General features: G+C 42.3%; 1 protein-coding gene across 5 annotated transcripts; it reads left to right on the top strand.

The window, feature by feature from the left end:
• Positions 1 to 1,000: 1,000 nt before the first annotated feature.
• On the top strand, positions 1,001 to 18,048 carry ZNF234 (zinc finger protein 234). 5 transcript variants are annotated; one of them, XM_033224819.1, is made up of 6 exons: positions 1,001 to 1,520; positions 1,778 to 1,821; positions 3,687 to 3,769; positions 7,833 to 7,959; positions 9,483 to 9,575; positions 15,586 to 18,048. In XM_033224819.1, the coding sequence occupies exons 3-6, from the start codon at positions 3,755 to 3,757 to the stop codon at positions 17,451 to 17,453; spliced, it is 2,103 nt and encodes a 700-aa protein (XP_033080710.1). In that variant the 5' UTR covers positions 1,001 to 1,520; positions 1,778 to 1,821; positions 3,687 to 3,754; the 3' UTR covers positions 17,454 to 18,048. The 5 variants fall into 5 exon arrangements, with proteins under 5 accessions (XP_033080710.1, XP_033080711.1, XP_033080708.1 ...); XM_033224817.1 differs by having other exon boundaries at positions 1,002 to 1,188; positions 1,625 to 1,821; positions 3,679 to 3,769; XM_033224818.1 differs by having other exon boundaries at positions 1,002 to 1,520; positions 3,679 to 3,769.

The following is an 18,048-nucleotide window of genomic DNA, read 5'->3' as shown; positions in this document are numbered from 1 at the left end:
TCGGCCTCCCAAAGTGCTGGGATTACAGGTGTGAGTCACCGCACCCAGTCCCTGGTTATCTTGAAGAAGGATTTTAGATGGGTTGTTTTCTGATTTTGCCTTATTCTATTATTAATTTGTATTAACCAACATAAGCCAGATTCCAAATTGCTAACTATAATAACGATATTTTAACCAAAAAATATAAAGGGAGAAAATAAAATATTTTCTCTATGTATAAGATCCTCCTTAATGCTACTGCATTAAATAAATCATAGGCATTGGGTGTCTGACATCAATGCCAAGCGCTCCACCAGTTATACTTGCTTTGAAGTACTGGGCAATTTACGACCTTCTCTGAAATTTGGTGTTTTTATCTCTTCAGTAGACATAATATCACGAAAAGTGTAATGAAGGAAGATAGCTTTTCATGAGGACGATGCTTCCCCACTGGCCCTCTCAAATGATGATTGTTTTTCCTGCCAAACCAGTGGTACCACAGCGTCCGGAGTAGGGGCTGGCGTCTCTGTTCTTCATTGCCTCTCCCAAATCATTGTACTTTGCTCATTCTTTAAACTTTTAGTTTTAGCCTTATATTATCAGTTTATAGTAATCAATCATCAATCATCTACTGACCCCTAAAAAGTCATTCCTCGTTTATTCCTTGAAGATTGGATCTCCTCGCTTTCCAATAACGCTCCTGTAGTCCTGGGAGGAGTTTAGACTTCAGGAATTCCTGTCTGTTCAGTATTTTCGCTCAAGGACTCAGGGAGAGGGAAGGACGATCCTCTGGGTCACAGTCCACATTCCCTACCAGGCGCTCAGAGATGTAGGATTCGTTCCCCATGGGCATTGCGGAAATCGTAGTCAAGGATCACCGCGGAGTCCCAACGCTTTCCCTGAAGGGTGAGAATCTGAACGTTTTTCCCTCAGCATTCTGAGCGCAGTCCAAACGCTCAGTGGAGTCGTGGTCATTTTGGCTCACGCGGGCGGGTCCGGGGGATTCTGGGAAATGTAGTCCCGACAATCAGTGGAGTCGCGGGCACTTCCGCTCCGGGGAAAGGGGAGCGGTTGGCGCGGCGCATTCCAGCGTAGTTTGTTCCAGTTCCGCGACTTGCGGGCCATTCCTACTGTCAGGGACTTAAGCTTGGGGCTCGCTGGGACCTGGTGGTCCGGTTATGGGAAAAGAAACCTCGTCGGAGAGCAAAGGTTTGGAGGGGCGAGGGCGGCGGCTTTTGTTGTGTCAGCGGAGCCTTCTTGGGCTAGGGATCTCCTCGCGTTTCGGGGCAGGAAGCGGGGGGCATTGGGACTCGGTTGGGTCGCGTCTCGCCTGGTTTCAGGGTTTCCGGAGCTCTGAGCTCGCCCAGTCCGCCTCCCTGCACTCCAGGCGCGTGGTCACTTTTTTACAGTGCAAGGTTGGCTTGTTAATCTCCCTGGGCCTCTCCTTGCTCTTCTTTAAAATGGGGACGTTAGGACCATCCTTGTAGAATCGTTTTGGTAACTGGAATAGGTTACACAACACAAACAGTCCCTGTCACTTGGTGAGTGGTGGGTTCTTGTTAATTTCCCACGAAACCTGTCAGGTCCCCGGGTGAGGTGAGAGCTCAGCTGCAACGGCCCCAGCCCTTGTCTTTGACCCCTGCAGGACGCTGGACGATCCCGGACGCCTTCTGACCTCTTTTTAGGAAGGCGAGGGTTGCGTCCACTTCCACGAAGGGAGGGGAGCATTTAACTTTTCTCGGGGAAAGCGACCCAGTCAGGGTGTTTCATAGCTTTCTCCTTCCCCCGCCTGAAAAAGGACTGCGCGGACTGACTTCTTGGCTACAGAAAGCAAAGCTCCACGTGAGTGTGACTTGTCATTTTTCTTTTACAGACACTGTATCTTTGTAGCATGTGTAATAGGGTATGGGCATTTATAATAATTAAGCCATAATTGCTAACTTCAACTTTAGGGGCTTTATACAATTAGAACGTTTAAGTCGCACCGTGACTCTGTGGAGAGGTACTGGTCATCCAAGTAGTAAGAGGTGGAGCTGGGGTTGGAACCTAGGCACTCAGGGTCAGAACCCCAGTTGATCATCTCTTGGATATATTCTCATTGAGGCAGAGGAACTAGCTGGACTCAGGTGGGGAAAGTAAGTTAAAACTTGATTAAAGGACCTTAAGAGCAAGGCTAATTGGCTTGGAGTTTTCTCAGTTTTTAAAAACTGTCAACTATTTTGTTTCATTTATTACAAATATTTCACATTCTAATAGAAACATATCACTGTGGAGCATTCAGAAATTACAGAAATATGAAGATACAAAAATTTTAATTACCTATGAAACCAGGATGTAAAGATAGTAATGGTTAAATTTCTAATACATTTGGTTTTAGTGGTTCTATGTTTATATTTACTTATGTTTTACAACATTTTTATTGTACATTTCTCAGTGTTTTTCTACTTATCTGCTTATCTATGGAAATTTCCAAATACAGAGATAATAAACTAGCAACCTGCTGTAATCTATCATGCTCATTCTTATTCTTCTCATTATTATTACTCCTGTGACTATTTCCTGATTTTAAAAAAACTTTAATACAGTAATTATACAATTTTAAGTCTATAGAAAAGTTGCAAAAATGGCATAAGAGGGCAGGGCATGGTGGGTCACGCCTGAATCCTGAGTTATGGAACCAAGGCACCGGGGTCAGAGCCCGAGTAATCCCAGCACTTTGGGAGGCCAAGGCTGGTGGATCACTTGAGGCCAGGAGTTCGAGACCCACCTGGCCAACATGGCAAAAACCCCTGTCTCTACTAAAGATACAAAAATTAGCTGCATGTGGTGGTGCACGCCTGCAGTCCCAGCTACTCTGGTGGCTGAGGCATGAGAATCGCTTGAACCCAGGAGGAGGAGGTTGCAGTGAGCTGAGATTGCACCACTGCACTCCAGCCTGGGTAACAAGAGCAAAACTCCATCTCAAATAAATAAAATAAAATTAATTTTTATGGGTGGATATACTTGTTAGTGGGCATCATACTGTAAAGACCAGCATCCCCTGTTTGCTTATTCATTCATTCATTCAGAAGTAAATATTCTATCAATATGGACTCAGAACTCAGTCTTGTTAAATTAAATGACATGTAGATTAATAATTTTTTTCCAACTTTATTGAGGTGTATTTTACGTGTCAGAATTCACCCATTTCAAGTGTACAATTCAGTAATCTTCAGGAACTTTGCTGAGTGTAGTAATTGTCATCATAATTTAGTTTAGATCATTTTCATCCCCCAATTGGACTCCTCTTGCCCATTTACATTTAATCCCCCTTCTTACCCCAAATCCCCATCAACAAGTAACCTACTTTCTTTTTATATGCATTTGTCTGTTCTGGACGTTTCGTATACATGAAATCATACAATCTGTGGTTTTGTGTGCCTGGCTTCTTTCACTCAGCATAGTGTTTCCAAGGTTCATGCATGTTGTAGTGTGAGTCAGTACTTCATTCCTCTTAATTTCCAAATAAGATTCCATTGTATGGATATGCCAGGATTTGTCTATCCATTTTTCCATAGGAGGGCATTTTGGTTGTGTGCAGTTTGGGATTATTATGAATAAGGCTGCTGTGAACATTCATGTGCTAATTCACAATATACTTCTGTGTTGGTGGGGACATCCCTGGCCACACTTTCATGTCTCTTTTTATATCTTCCATAGTGTTCCAGGCACGATTCTGCCTTCTCTCAAATGGCATAACTCAGGACTCTGCAAATTTCCAGAAACAGGAGGAAAAATGACCACATTCAAGGTGAATAAGGCTTGTCTCTCTTGCTGTTAAAATTCCATCTCACTATTCACATTGTCATGTCACCTGAGGAAGACTCCAGAACAGCGGGCATTTGAGGACCTGTTTATGCTAAGTGCCTCCTTCTGCCTTTTGAGTTGACTTTGTGTTTAGATGTTGTTTATTTTATTATTTCAGTCGACCTTCTGTATCTGTGGGTTTCCCATCTGGGGGTTTTGCATCTTTGAATTTTGCATCTGTGGATTCAACCAACCACGGATTGAAACCTGAGTATACGTAAGGCTGACCATATGTATTTTCCTTTTGTGGTTGATTGAGTCTGCGGATGTGGAACCCATGGATGTGGAGGGCTGACTGTAGTACAAACACTATTTTAGATAAGGGACTTAAGCATCCACAAATTATGGTATCCTCAGGGGTCCTTGAACCAATTCCCCAAGCGTATTGAGGGGCAACTGTATTTATTTTATGGAGTAGAAAAATTAGTGGGATGAGCAGTTCTCCTGCTTTACTTCTCTGCTTACATATTAGTTGTTTTTATTTTCTTATAGTCTTTTCCTAATGTGCATTCATAACTATATTGGTATTCATGATATATATCTCATTTTTAATTGTTATTTTTTCCTTAAGTACTAAATAGTGTTCATTTTTTGAGGTTATGCCATATTCCCATTTAATTAATGTGTCTTTTTATTTTTGACTACTTTCCACTCATGGACATTTAGGTGATTTAAGAATTTTATTGTTTTAAATAACACTGCAATGACAATTTTCCTACATAACCATTTCCTCAAAAATCAGTTCTGAAAACTTTCTGCTGATTTTTTTTTGTCACCGAAACCTCTGCCTCCTGGGTTCAAGCGATTCTCCTGCCCCAGCCTCCTGAGTAGCTGGGATTACAGGCATGTGCCACCATACCCAGCTAATTTTGTATTTTTACTAGAGACGGGGTTCCTCCATGTTAGTGAGGCTAGTCTCGAACTCCCAACCTCAGGTGATCTGCCCGCCTTGGCCTCCCAAAGTGCCGGGATTACAGGCATGAAACACCATGCCTGGCTGTAGATAGAATATTCTAACATGGCACAGCACAACAGGCTATAATGCTGCTTCACACAAATAATATTGTTGGAGTTTTCATATAGGAAGAGCTAGATTCTGTGTTCTCTATGCCTCAATCATACTTTGTATGTATTTTATTTACTAGTGTCTTACATGCCTTTATAAAGTAACAAGTTTGACCAAAGTAGTGGGTAATAACCTTCATTTAAAATGTCTAGTGATACTGAAGATGTGCCAGTCACTTGTGTTCTGTTACTGCATTTACTCAGAGCAGCAGAATGAGGAGATTCCTGCTCTCTTCTTCCTCTTAAACAGGTGAAATATGAGAAACCTGCTCAGATTGGCATAGGAAGTCAGGGGTCAGAAACATTAGCCATTTCATTCAAGTGAAAGTGAGAGACAAAAAGAAACAAATATTTCTCAATTGAATGACCCGTGGTGTGGATGTCTAGAGTGCCCTGTTGGGTGATGACATCCACAGGTAGTGGGGGCCCTCTTGTCTTCCTAACGTGGTGGGACCTCAGATGCACTAAGATGCTCAGCACTCCGGGTACACAAGGACAGTGATTAGCACAGTGGTTATATAAAATCTTTAAATGACTCTGTGACAAAAGATACCTTATAGAGTGTTACAAGAAAACATAACAAGCTGGGGCAAAAATATTTACCACACAGGTGCCCAAAAAGATGAAATTTATAATAAACATTGATATTAATTTCTAATCAAGTAAATAAGAATAATAAAAAGAATTGTTCTTCCTAATTAGATTATCAAAACTATTGGAAAATCTATAACCTGCTTTTGGTCATCATGTAGAGAAACAAGGTGCTTGTATTCTCTCTCTCTCTCTTTTTTTTTTTGAGACAGAGTCTGACTCTGTTGCCCAGGCTGGAGTGCAGTGGCGCGATCTCAGCCCACTGCAACCTCTGCCTCCTGGGTTCAAGTGATTCTTCTGCCTCAGCCTCCTGAGTAGCTGGGACTACAGGCATGCACTACCACGCCCGGCTAATTTTTGTATTTTTAGTAGAGATGGGGTTTCACCATATTGGCCAGGCTGGTCTTGAACTCCTGACCTTGTGATCTACCCACCTCGGACTCCCAAAGTGCTGGGATTACAGGTTTGAGCCACCGCACCCAGCCAACTGCTTGTATTCTCTTGAAAGATTAGGGAGGCAGGAAAAAAGGAAGAAAATCTGCCATTATATGATCATAATTTTTTTTTTTTTTTGAGACGGAGTCTCGCTCTGTCACCCAGGCTGGAGTGCAGTGGCCGGATCTCAGCTCACTGCAAGCTCTGCCTCCCGGGTTCACGCCATTCTCCTGCCTCAGCCTCCCGAGCAGCTGGGACTACAGGCGCCTGCCACCTCGCCCAGCTAGTTTTTTGTATTTTTTAGTAGAGACGGGGTTTCACTGTGTTAGCCAGGATGGTCTCGATCTCCTGACCTCGTGATCCGCCCGTCTCGGCCTCCCAAAGTGCTGGGATTACAGGCTTGAGCCACCGCGCCCGGCCTATGATCATAATTTTTAATGTACTTATTTTTTGATGTTTTATTTTTTATTTGCAATTATTTAATTTAATTTATTTTTTTGGGACAGGGTCTTATTCTGCCCAGACTAGACTGCAGTGGTGTGATCATTGCTCACCACAATCGTGATTTCCTGGGCTCAAACAATACTCTCACCTCAGCCTCCTGAGTACCTGGGACCACAGACACACGCCGCCACATACAGCTAATTTTTTGTATTTTTTGTAGAGACAGGGTCTCACCATGTTGCCCAGGTTGGTCTGGAACTCCTGAGCTCAAGCCATCCTCCTGATCTGACAGGCGCGGTGACTCATGCCTGTAATCCCAGAACTTTGGGAGGCCGAGGCAGGCGGATCACCTGAGGTCAGGAGTTCACGACCAGCCTGACCAACATGGTGAAATCCCATCTCTACTGAAAACACAAAATTAGCTGAGCCTGGTGGCACATGCTTATAATCTCAACTACTGGGAGGCTGAGGCAGGGGAATCACTTGAACCCAGGAGGCAGAGGTTGCAGTGAGCTGAGATTGTGCCATTGCATTCCAGCCTGGGCAACAAGAGCGAAGCTCCGTCTCAAAAAAAATAGAAAATAAGATCTACATGAAATGATGTTCTTTGCTGGGTTGGTTATAATGAGAACAATATTGAAAATTAAATATTCATTATTTAGAACAGGTAGATGCAGATCATCAGTTCCCTTGAATAATATGCAGTCATGAAATGAGGTGAAATACATGATGACAATAATAATAAATAATAGCTAATGTTTCTTAGGCACTTAGTCTGTGCCATACACTATTCCAAATGCTATTTGTGGTCTCTTGTTCAACGTTTGAAAGAACTCTGTCATATAAGAACTATCATACCGAGATGAAACTAGGTGAACTTATCCAAGATCTCACAACTTTGAAGGGTACCCTTGTGTGCACTGAGGCATGATGGCTCCAGATCATGACACTGAATGCTGCAGGTAATGATGGTACTGTGTGCCCTGGGTGTACAGAAGGAAAACTACACAGCAGTTTCAGATACGTTACCAAAAGCTTGTTAGTTTGGCAGACTTTAATGAAAAGGGATAGCATCCAGGGTTCCTATGTGAGAGAGGAGGAAGGTGGGTGTTATCATGTATGTTGGTTTTGACTTGCTAAATGTTTCTGGGGCGATTGGTAATGTTTACCAAAAGGTGAAACCTGTATGGCTCAGGATGCATCATTTAGAGTTCTAGATGGTTACTTGCAAATAGACTCAGTGAAACCACAAAGGAAATGTCGAAGGCTATTGTAACTGATGTACTTTTACTGACACTAAGGAAAATCAAAGTGTGGCATTGGTAAGATGGAAGGAGAAGGGCTGAGAAATCTACACATTAAGTCTCTGAAAATCTGGACCAGCTTCCCCCACATACTCTCCACTTTCTCAGTGCTGTTTCTTTTCAAGAGGTTGTTAATAAGGCTGAAATGAGGTGTGTTTAATGTTATAGGAGGGACTGACCTTCAAGGATGTGGCAGTGGTGTTCACCGAGGAGGAGCTGGGGCTGCTGGACCCTGTCCAGAGGAATCTGTACCGAGATGTGATGCTGGAGAACTTCAGGAACCTGCTGTCAGTGGGTGAGGACATGAGCCTTCTGACACTCAATGTCAGTCTCCTGGAGTGATTTTGTGTCTTTAGGGGTTCAACACTTTGGAGGTCTTCAATTGGTTGCCTACATTTGTGGACCTGACTTTCCTGTCAGTAGTTTTAGTGAAATAAAATGAGATAGAAAATATTAGAGTTCATTAAAATAAGTGGAATACATAGCAAATAAAACTGGTAAATCGCATGAGTGGTGTGAGAACCTGTGAGAGGAGATTTAATGAAAATAGGTGGGGGCCAAGCACAGTGGCTCACGCCTGTAATCCCAGCACTTTGGTAGGCTGAGGTGGGTGGATCACCTGAGGTCAGGAGTTCGAGACCAGCCTGGCCAACAGGATGAAACTCCATCTCTACCAAAAAATACAAAAATACAAAAATTAACCACGTGTGGTGGTGCATGCGTCTTATCCCACCTACTTAGGAGGCTGAGGCATGAGAATTGCTTGAACCCAGGAGGCAGAGGTTGTAGTGAGCCTAGATCATGCCACTGCACTCCAGCCTGGGTGACAGAGTGAGACTGTCTCAAAAGAAAAAAAAAAAAAAAAAAAAGATACTGGTTAGAAATGTAAGCTTGGTAATGCACTAAAATGTACGTTTTTCTGTTGTTTGAGATAACACCCAGAGTTTTTTGTTTTATTTTTAAGATTAATGAGTGCAGACAGAAAGGTGAGGTTGGAGTGAAAGTTTAATAAGCAAAAGAAGAAAGCTTTTTGCCAGCAGAGAGGGGGACCCAAACAGGGTTCCCCCTGTGAGGCAGGGGTGTGGGGTTTTTATGGACTGTGAAGGGGAAAGAATGTGCTGTTTGTGGGCTATTTTGGAGAAAGTGTGACTTAGCTTGGCCCCGGGACCTTGACCTGGAATCAATCAGGTTGAAGTGAAGATTTATAGAGGCCGGACTTACAGTTTGAACAAAAGAAAGTAGAGTGCCCACTGGAACCCACTAGAGCGCACTGTACCCATGCCCACAAAAGGAGAAAAAACTTTTTCCTGGGAGCTTGCTGACTACAAAGGACAAAAGCATTCTTATGCCAGGCCTTGCTCCTTTATCTGAGTGAGCTGGAGGTTTGTACAAGTTTTTATCCAAATGGGCTGGAGGTTTTTCTATCTGTGCGTCTGTGGGCGTGTCTCTAGGCACAACACCCTGTGCTAGTTCCCTTATTGGTGCCTGCAGCTTAAATTTTTTTTCCAGGCTGCTTTTTATGTTTTATAAAAATAAGGCACTAACCCATGGGTCAGGAGCTCTCCAAAGACCCTTCTGTTGCTGTCTACCTAAGGCAAGCGAGCTAACTCCTTTCAGAAATAGGTTTTTATAGCACATATTTATGTGTATGTTTCTGGATCTTGAAATACTGATATTACTTCATTAGGTTTTTCTGAAAGTGTTTGAAAACTCTTCTTTTGATTGATTGATCAGTATACAGTAGTAATTCAAATTGCCAGTAAGTTCAGTTGTACCTTTAGTGTGTTTGTTTTAAATATGTGACTTTGCATGTTCTAGGGCATCACCCCTTCAAACATGATGTATTCCCTTTAGAAAAGGAAAAAAAGCTTGGTATGATGAAGACAGCAACTCAAAGAAAAGGGAAATCAGGTAAGAACCAAGTAGCTGAGAGTCCTTGTACGTGATTGTCCATCTGTTGTACTTCTGTCCGCTGCTGTTGCTGCCATCGGGTCCAAATTGCCAAACCTCTGTCCTGGATGATTGCAGCAGCCTTCGTACTGGGCGCACTGCTTCCGCCCTTAATAGTATAAAGTATGTTCTCCTACAGCCTGTTCTCCATGTCGCAGCTAAAGTGATCCTTTGGAAATGTAAGTCAGATTGCCATTCTTCTGCTTAAGACCTTGTACAGGGCTGGGCATGGTGGCTCACGCCTGTAATCCCAGCACTTTGGGGGGCCAAGGCAGGAGGATCACCTGAAGTCAGGAGTTTGAGACCAGCCTGGCCAACATGGCAAAACGTCGTCTCTACTAAAAATACAAAAATTAGCCAAGCGTTGGGGCGAGCGCCTGTAGTCCTAGCTACTTGGGCAGCTTAGGCAGGAGAATCGCTGGAACCCAAGAGGCAGAGGTTGCAGTGAGCCAAGATCACACCACTACACTCCAGCCTGGGCAATAGAGCGACACTCCATCTAAAAAAAAAATAAAGACTCTGAATGGCTTCTTATTTTTCTTAAAGTTGAAGCCTCTTAAAGGAGCTTATAGAGTCCTACGTGGTCTGCTGTTCATCCTCCTCTGCCTCACTGACTACATCTCCTGTATTCTACCTCTTGCTCCATCTTTTCCAGCCACATCATCCTCCCTGCTGCTAGGGATTTCCCAGACCTGCTAGGGATACTGCTCACTCTGTCGCCCAGGCTGGAGTGCAGCGGTGCAATCTCAGCTCACTGCAACCTCTGCCTCCCAGGTTCAAGCGATTCTCCTGCCTCAGCCTCCCAGGTAGCTGGGATTACAGATGCTTGTAACCACGTCCAGCTGATTTTTGTATTTTTTGTAGGGACGGGGTTTCACCGTGTTGGCCAGGCTGGTCTCCTGAACTCAAATGATCCGCCTGCCTCAGCCTCCCAAAGTGCTGGGATTACAGGCATGAGCCACCGTGCCCAACCTGGACACTGTATTCTTACTGCTGCCATAACATATTACCCCAAACTGAGTGGATTAAATGATAAAAATGTATTGTCTTTCAGTGCTTTGTTTGAAGTCCAACGTGGGTCTCACTAGGCTGAAATCAAGCTGTCAGCAGATCCGTTTCTTCCCGAAGGCTCTAGGGAGGGAGAATCTGTATCCTTACCTTGTCGGTGTGTAGGGGCTGCCAAAAAATTTCATAGCTTGTGACCCTCTTCACAGCCAGCAACATTGCTTCTCTGATCATTCTTCCATAGTCACATTTCCCTTTTATTCTCTCTTTATCCTTTTTTCACTGTATAAGGACCCTCTAATTGCATTGGGCCCACTTGGATAATAGAGAATTGCCTTCTATTTTTAGTTCAGCTGATTTGCAACCTTAATTCCCTCTGCAACCTTAATTACCCTTTGTCATAACCTGACATATTCTTAGGATGAGAATTAGAACGTGAATTCTTTGGGGGATGATTATTCTGCCAACTACAGATACTTCTGCCTCAAAGCCCTTATTTGTCCTTGTCTTTGCCTGGAAAAACTCACCTACAATCCTCTCAGCCCCTCTCTTACTTCATCCTGGTCTCTGCTGTTTTAATTTCACAGTGGAGGCCTTTTCTGACGACCTTACTGGAAATGCCATCCTTTACTCTCTGCCCTGCCTTCTCTTGTGTCTCATAGACTTTGGTTTACTTGCTTGTCCCCTCTTTCTCCCCACTGGAATATCCTTTCCAAGAGTGGAGGAATTTTTTTGTTTGTTTATTACTCTATCATCGGTGCCGATATAGTTCTGTTACATGGCAGATATCTGTTAATATAAATATTTGTTGGTGTAATGAAAGTGTTACGGATGGATGTGACCTCACTCTAGGGGTCTTGCAGCTAGGACAGGTCATACACAAACTAGAGTGAATGAAGGGGGTTGCAGAACATTGTTTTCTGATGGCTGCACATCCAGTTTCTTCTGCCTTAGGTGGCCTTCACATGAATGTTTGTGTGTGCACTTGAACCTCATCCCATGAAAACTTACAAGCATCGTGTTTGTGACCACACTGAGTAACAAGCCTTCCCAGTGGCTTTCCTGGAGGCTTCCATAGTATGGAACACATTCATTTCTGGGAAGGAATAATCTTCGAATGAAGATTCTGATGTCTACTTCTGAGAGAGCTCACCACACAAGAAAAAAACTATTTCCTAAGGTGTCAGATAGTAACTGGGTTGCAAACTGCTTTCCTTTCAACAGACTGCCCATCTGAACCTCATTTGCTTGTTCCAAAGTGCCCATCCACATCTCTGCCTCCAGGTTTCACCTCCCCTATGCCAGAGGTGGAAGATTTGAGTGGCAAAAGTGACACAGTTGAATGTTGCCTAACTCTGTGGTTCAAAAATATGCTGTGCTTTTATTTTCTACAAATGTAGTAGCCACTAAGCATATGTTAAAGAATACAGATGTCATACAATTTTTCCTTTATTTTTGTAAAGACCTGGCTTTTATTTTCAACTAGTTGACGTTATAACCTGGGAAAAATGAAGAAACCTCTTGTTCAAAATTGTCACATTATCAGAGAGACTTGTCCCCCTCCAAAAACTATTTTTAAGGGTCAGTTTGTTAAATATAATCATATATTCATCATATATATATACACACACACACGTGTATATATATATATATATATTTATATACTATACCAAGAGTTACATACTCTCCTATGAATATTTTTCCAAGGTGTCACGGTTGGAAATTATCTTTCCATTTGAAGCAGTTTGTTTAATTAAGGACCAGGTAATTTCTAGAACCAAAGTTTTTGAGCTCTTTTGAGCATGAACCATAGCAAGAAATGCATCTTTCATGGACACTAGAGAAATGAAACAAACATTTCATGTCTGTATAGATTGACATTATAGCTTTAGTAAGCGTTATACATAAGGACCCCTTTCCTGTTGGTGTTAATACTCTGATAGTTTCTATCCTGGTTCTTTTTTTCTGATTGCTTATTACAAGCTCTTAAATTTATTTCACAGGCCGGGCGCGGTGGCTCAAGCCTGTAATCCCAGCACTTTGGGAGGCCGAGACGGGCGGATCACGAGGTCAAGAGATCAAGACCATCCTGGTTAACCCGGTGAAACCCCGTCTCTACTAAAAAATACAAAAAACTAGCCGGGCGAGATGGCGGGCGCCTGTAGTCCCAGCTGCTCGGGAGGCTGAGGCAGGAGAATGGCGTGAACCCGGGAGGCAGAGCTTGCAGTGAGTTGAGATCTGGCCACTGCACTCCAGCCTGGGCGACAGAGCAAGACTCCGCCTCAAAAAAAAAAAAAAAAAGAAGGAAATTTATTTCACAGCTCACTAAAGGGCTACAGTTTTTGATTTGAAAAACTGTTGTGAAAGGCCCAACTTACCTATATTGAGAGCTCCAGAAGGAACCAGTGTATAGGGCTTCCTGCTTTCTTTTCATCCCAAGTGATTCTTGCCACCTTCAAATTTTCTTATTAGCCTCACCCTGAATGTGCCTGTCTCTTGTACAGCTTTTCAGCTTCTCTGAAAAAGTACAATTTTCTGTTCTTTTCCTATTTCAAATAACTTACTTGGAAAAGATGTCTAAATTCTGACACAAAAAAGTCAAGCTGGGGTTCATTTATTCATTTGACATGCATTTATTGAGCATTCACTGTGACAAGCACAGTTCTGGACAATGGTTATAAAGTAGGAAAGTGTAAAATGAGTATTATGTCAAAATTAGAAAATGCTTCCCTCGTTGCTGCTGCATTGTGGTGGGAAGGACATACATTAAGCAACCAGTAACTTAGTGTGTCCAGTGGTTAAAAGTGCTGTGAAGAACAAAGACACATTCAAGTTGCCAGAGGTGAATAGGGTGAAGACAGGATTCATTATTTTTCAATGGGTAATAGAGCAAACCTCATTGAGCAGAGACCCACAAGATGTGAGGAACCGTCCATCTCGCTCTCTGGGAAGAGTTCCTGCCTGAATATAACTCCTGCTGTGGGGGCGGCTTTCAAAGTTTACACTGTGACATCATCTTTTTCTTTTCCCTGTCTTCATATCAGTTGTGAAATATTGGAGTCTACTTCTTTTTCATTTTTTTTTTTTTCTGGAGGTCTGAATTACTGCCAGATTTTAGAATAATATATGTTATCAGTTCAACTTCTTTCCCTTTTGTCCTCATGTAGGAAACTTGCTGACGGAAGCTAAAGTTTCACCATCTGCTTACCTGCTTATATTTTAGTCAGTATGTGGTTAGATACTTGCTCCCAGCCTGCAAGTCATGTTAACCATTCCAGTCACCTGGACATTGAAGTAACTTTCCAATAAAATGAGCCAAGGCAGAGTTATATAGACTCCATTTAACAAATGTCTACTGATACAGTAGACTTTTTTTTTTTTTTTTTGAGACAAAGTCTCGCTCTGTCACTCAGGCTGAAGTGCAGTGATAAAATGATGGCTCACTGCAGCTTCTAACTTCTGAGTTCAAGTGATCCTCCATCTCAGCCTCCCAAATAGTGGGAACTATGGGTGCGTGCCACCACATCTGGCCAATTTTTTTAAAAGTTTTTTTGTAGAGACAGAGTCTTGCTGTGTTGCCCAGGCTGGTTTTGAACTCCTGGGCTCAAGTGATCCTCTGGCTTCAGCCTCCCAAAGTGCTTGCATTACAGGTGTGAGCCACTGCACCCTGCCAAGAGGCAGCTTTTAAATGACTATTCCTGCAGGGAGGGGAGTAAGTTTTTCCCCTGTAAAAATTTTCTTAGAGGTACTGCTTTCCACTAAACTTTTGTGGAAAAGTTCATTTAAAAAATTATTTCCAAATATTTATATGTCTTTGTACAAGATTAAACATTTTGGAATATTATTAAGGATAAACCTTTCAGAAGACACATTTTAAATCTAAGTTATATTAGAAGTGGTCAAGAGTTTATAATAGCTGCCAACTCATTTAATGTCTGTCAACACAGAAAAATAAGATTAAGTGTATGTGTTATGCAGAATATTCAAGAATATGGTTGATCCTTGAACAACATGGGGGTTAGGGACACCAACTCCCCTCAGTAAAAAATCCATGTATAACTTTTGACTCCCCCCAAAACTTTACTCATAGCCTACTCATAGACTGAAAGACCTACTGATAACATAGTCAATTAACACATATTTTGTATGTTATAATGTATTATATACTGTATTCTTACCATAAAGGAAGAATTCTTTATTCTTAGAATAAAGAGAAGAGAAAGTGTTATTAAGAACATTATAAGGAGGAAGAGGAGGGGTTGATCTTGCTGTCTTAGGGATGGCAGAGACGGAAGAAAATCCATGTATAAGTGAACACATGCAATTTAAACCTGTGTTGTTCAAGGTTCAACTGTATTTTGAACATGTAAATATAAATATTTCAGGTTATGTAATAATTTGAATATGTAACATGAACCTAAACTGCAGAGTATTTGATTATTTTCTTACTTTCCCTTGAAGTTCTTGTTGATTCATGTTATCTACATTTTTTTAACTTTTAATATAGAGATACATTCTTGCTTTGTCTCAAACCCCTGGCCTCAAACTATCCTTCTGCCCCAGCCTCCCAGAATGCTGGGATATACAGGCATTACCATGCCTGGCCTATGCTTTTTATATTTATATAATTTACTATTTATTATTCTACACTGACTTTAAAATTGGATGGAAATGGCAGTACTTTAACAATTTGTATCATGTTAAATTTTAAAATTAACTCTGACTTCTACCTTGTGTCTCACGTAGGAGACTTGGTATGGTCTAATGCCTGGTAAATAGCAGCCAATTGGACCACCTCTTGATTTATCTAGGCATGGAAATCAGAGATCATGATACACAGTGGAAAAAACCATTACACAAACTGGACCTTCTCTGGATTTGTTAAAATCCCATGCTCTCACTTAAGTATGACATCTCGAAAACTTTTAACAGAGCTTCCACATCTCTAAATTCTCTGTCCTTACAGCAGACAAGATCCAAAGTGAGATGGAGACTGTTCCAGAAGCAGGACAACATGAAGAGCTTTCCTGGGGGCAAATCTGGAAACAGATTGCACGTGATTTAATCAAGTATGAAGACTCTATGATAAATGTTTCTCGGTTCTCCAAACAAGGTGATTTGTCCTGCCAGGTTAGGGCAGGACTATATACAACTCACACGGGACAGAAACTTTACCAATGTGATAAGTACAAAAAATCCTTCGCTGATGTCTGCAACTTTGATCTTCATCAACAATTACACTCAGGAGAGAAATCTCATACATGTGATGAGTGTGGAAAAAGCTTCTGTTACATCTCAGCCCTTCATATTCATCAGAGAGTCCACATGGGAGAGAAACGTTATAAGTGTGACGTGTGTGGTAAGGAATTCAGTCAGAGCTCACATCTGCAAACTCATCAGAGAGTCCACACTGTAGAGAAACCATTCAAATGTGTGGAATGTGGGAAAGGCTTCAGTCGTAGATCAACACTTACTGTGCATTGCAAATTACACTCAGGAGAGAAACCTTACAATTGTGAGGAATGTGGGAGGGCCTTCATACATGCTTCCCATCTTCAGGAACATCAGAGAATCCATACTGGGGAGAAACCATTCAAATGTGATACATGTGGTAAGAACTTTCGTCGTAGATCAGCACTTAATAATCATTGCATGGTCCACACAGGAGAGAAACCATACAAATGTGAGGACTGTGGTAAGTGTTTCACTTGTAGCTCAAACCTTCGTATCCATCAAAGGGTCCACACAGGAGAAAAGCCTTACAAGTGTGAAGAATGCGGTAAGTGCTTTATTCAGCCATCACAATTTCAGGCCCACCAGAGAATCCACACTGGAGAGAAACCATATGTATGTAAAGTGTGTGGTAAGGGTTTCATTTACAGTTCAAGTTTTCAGGCCCACCAGGGAGTCCATACTGGAGAGAAGCCATACAAATGCAATGAATGTGGGAAGAGCTTCAGAATGAAAATTCATTATCAAGTGCATCTGGTAGTCCACACAGGGGAGAAACCCTATAAATGTGAAGTATGTGGGAAAGCCTTCCGTCAGAGTTCATATCTTAAAATCCATCTGAAAGCACATAGTGTACAGAAACCTTATAAGTGTGAGGAGTGTGGGCAGGGCTTCAATCAGAGCTCACGACTTCAGATTCACCAGCTGATCCATACCGGCGAGAAACCATACAAATGTGAAGAGTGTGGAAAGGGATTTAGTCGTAGAGCAGATCTTAAAATTCATTGTAGGATCCACACAGGAGAGAAACCATATAATTGTGAGGAGTGTGGGAAGGTCTTCAGTCAGGCCTCGCATCTTCTAACCCATCAGAGAGTTCACAGTGGGGAAAAACCATTTAAATGTGAAGAGTGTGGGAAGAGCTTCAGTCGGAGTGCACACCTTCAAGCCCATCAAAAAGTCCACACTGGAGAAAAGCCATACAAATGTGGGGAGTGTGGAAAGGGCTTCAAGTGGAGCTTGAACCTTGACATGCATCAGAGGGTACACACAGGAGAAAAACCCTATACATGTGGGGAGTGTGGTAAGCACTTCAGTCAGGCATCAAGTCTTCAACTTCATCAGAGTGTCCACACAGGAGAGAAGCCATACAAATGTGATGTGTGTGGTAAAGTCTTCAGTCGGTCTTCACAACTACAGTATCATAGGCGAGTTCACACTGGGGAGAAACCTTACAAATGTGAGATATGTGGTAAGAGGTTCAGCTGGCGATCAAATCTTGTAAGTCATCACAAAATTCATGCTGCTGGTACATTGTATGAAAATGATGAGAATAATAAGAACATCAGAGAGTTGTCAGAGGAAGGAATCTCTACAAGGTGATTAAAAACAAACAAAAAAACCTCATGTACAACCTGAATGTCTAATGATTTCATAGGAGAAAAAAAATTTTCTTGATCAACCTCCTTGAATTTATTTGATTTGTAATGCTTCACATTTCCACCTAGTCTTTTTTTTTTTTTTTTTTTTTTAAACAGGGTCTCGCTTTGTTGCCCATGCAGGATGCAGTGATGCGATCTCAGCTCACTGCAACCTCCACCTCCTGGGTTCAAGCAATTCTCCTGCCTAAGCCTTCCTGGGTGGTTGGGATTACAGGCGCGCACCACCACGCCTGGCAACTTTTTGTATTTTTAGTAGAGATGGGGTTTCACCATACTGGCCAGGCTGGTCTCGAACTCCTGACCTCATGTGATCCACCCACCTCGGCCTCCCAAAGTGCTAGGATTACAGGCGTGAGCCACTGCCCCTGGCCTCCATCTAGATTTTGAAATGATTGCCTTCTAATTACAATAGCATTCTCTTATTTAAAATATTTGTTTTATTTAAGTCAGTGTTTAAGCAATAGGTCAACATATCCTGGTGGTCCAGTGACCACACAGCTGAGAACCCTTGTTAAGTGGTACAGTAAAGAATTCTG

The sequence above is a fragment of the Trachypithecus francoisi genome, unplaced genomic scaffold (genome assembly GCF_009764315.1).
Source record: "Trachypithecus francoisi isolate TF-2019V2 unplaced genomic scaffold, Tfra_2.0 Lachesis_group12, whole genome shotgun sequence".
In the NCBI taxonomy this organism is placed as follows: domain Eukaryota; kingdom Metazoa; phylum Chordata; class Mammalia; order Primates; family Cercopithecidae; genus Trachypithecus; species Trachypithecus francoisi.
The sequence above is the reverse complement of the archived record's forward strand: the minus strand, read 5'-3'. Positions and strand labels throughout refer to the sequence as shown.

What these genes read in the sequence shown, in the direction of transcription:
- ZNF234 (XM_033224820.1), top strand. An exon ending in CAGGAACCTGCTGTCAGTGG is followed by an intron (nt 7,960 to 9,482) that starts GTGAGGACATGA and finishes TGCATGTTCTAG; the next exon opens with GGCATCACCCCTTCAAACAT. An exon ending in TCAAAGAAAAGGGAAATCAG is followed by an intron (nt 9,576 to 15,585) that starts GTAAGAACCAAG and finishes CTGTCCTTACAG; the next exon opens with CAGACAAGATCCAAAGTGAG.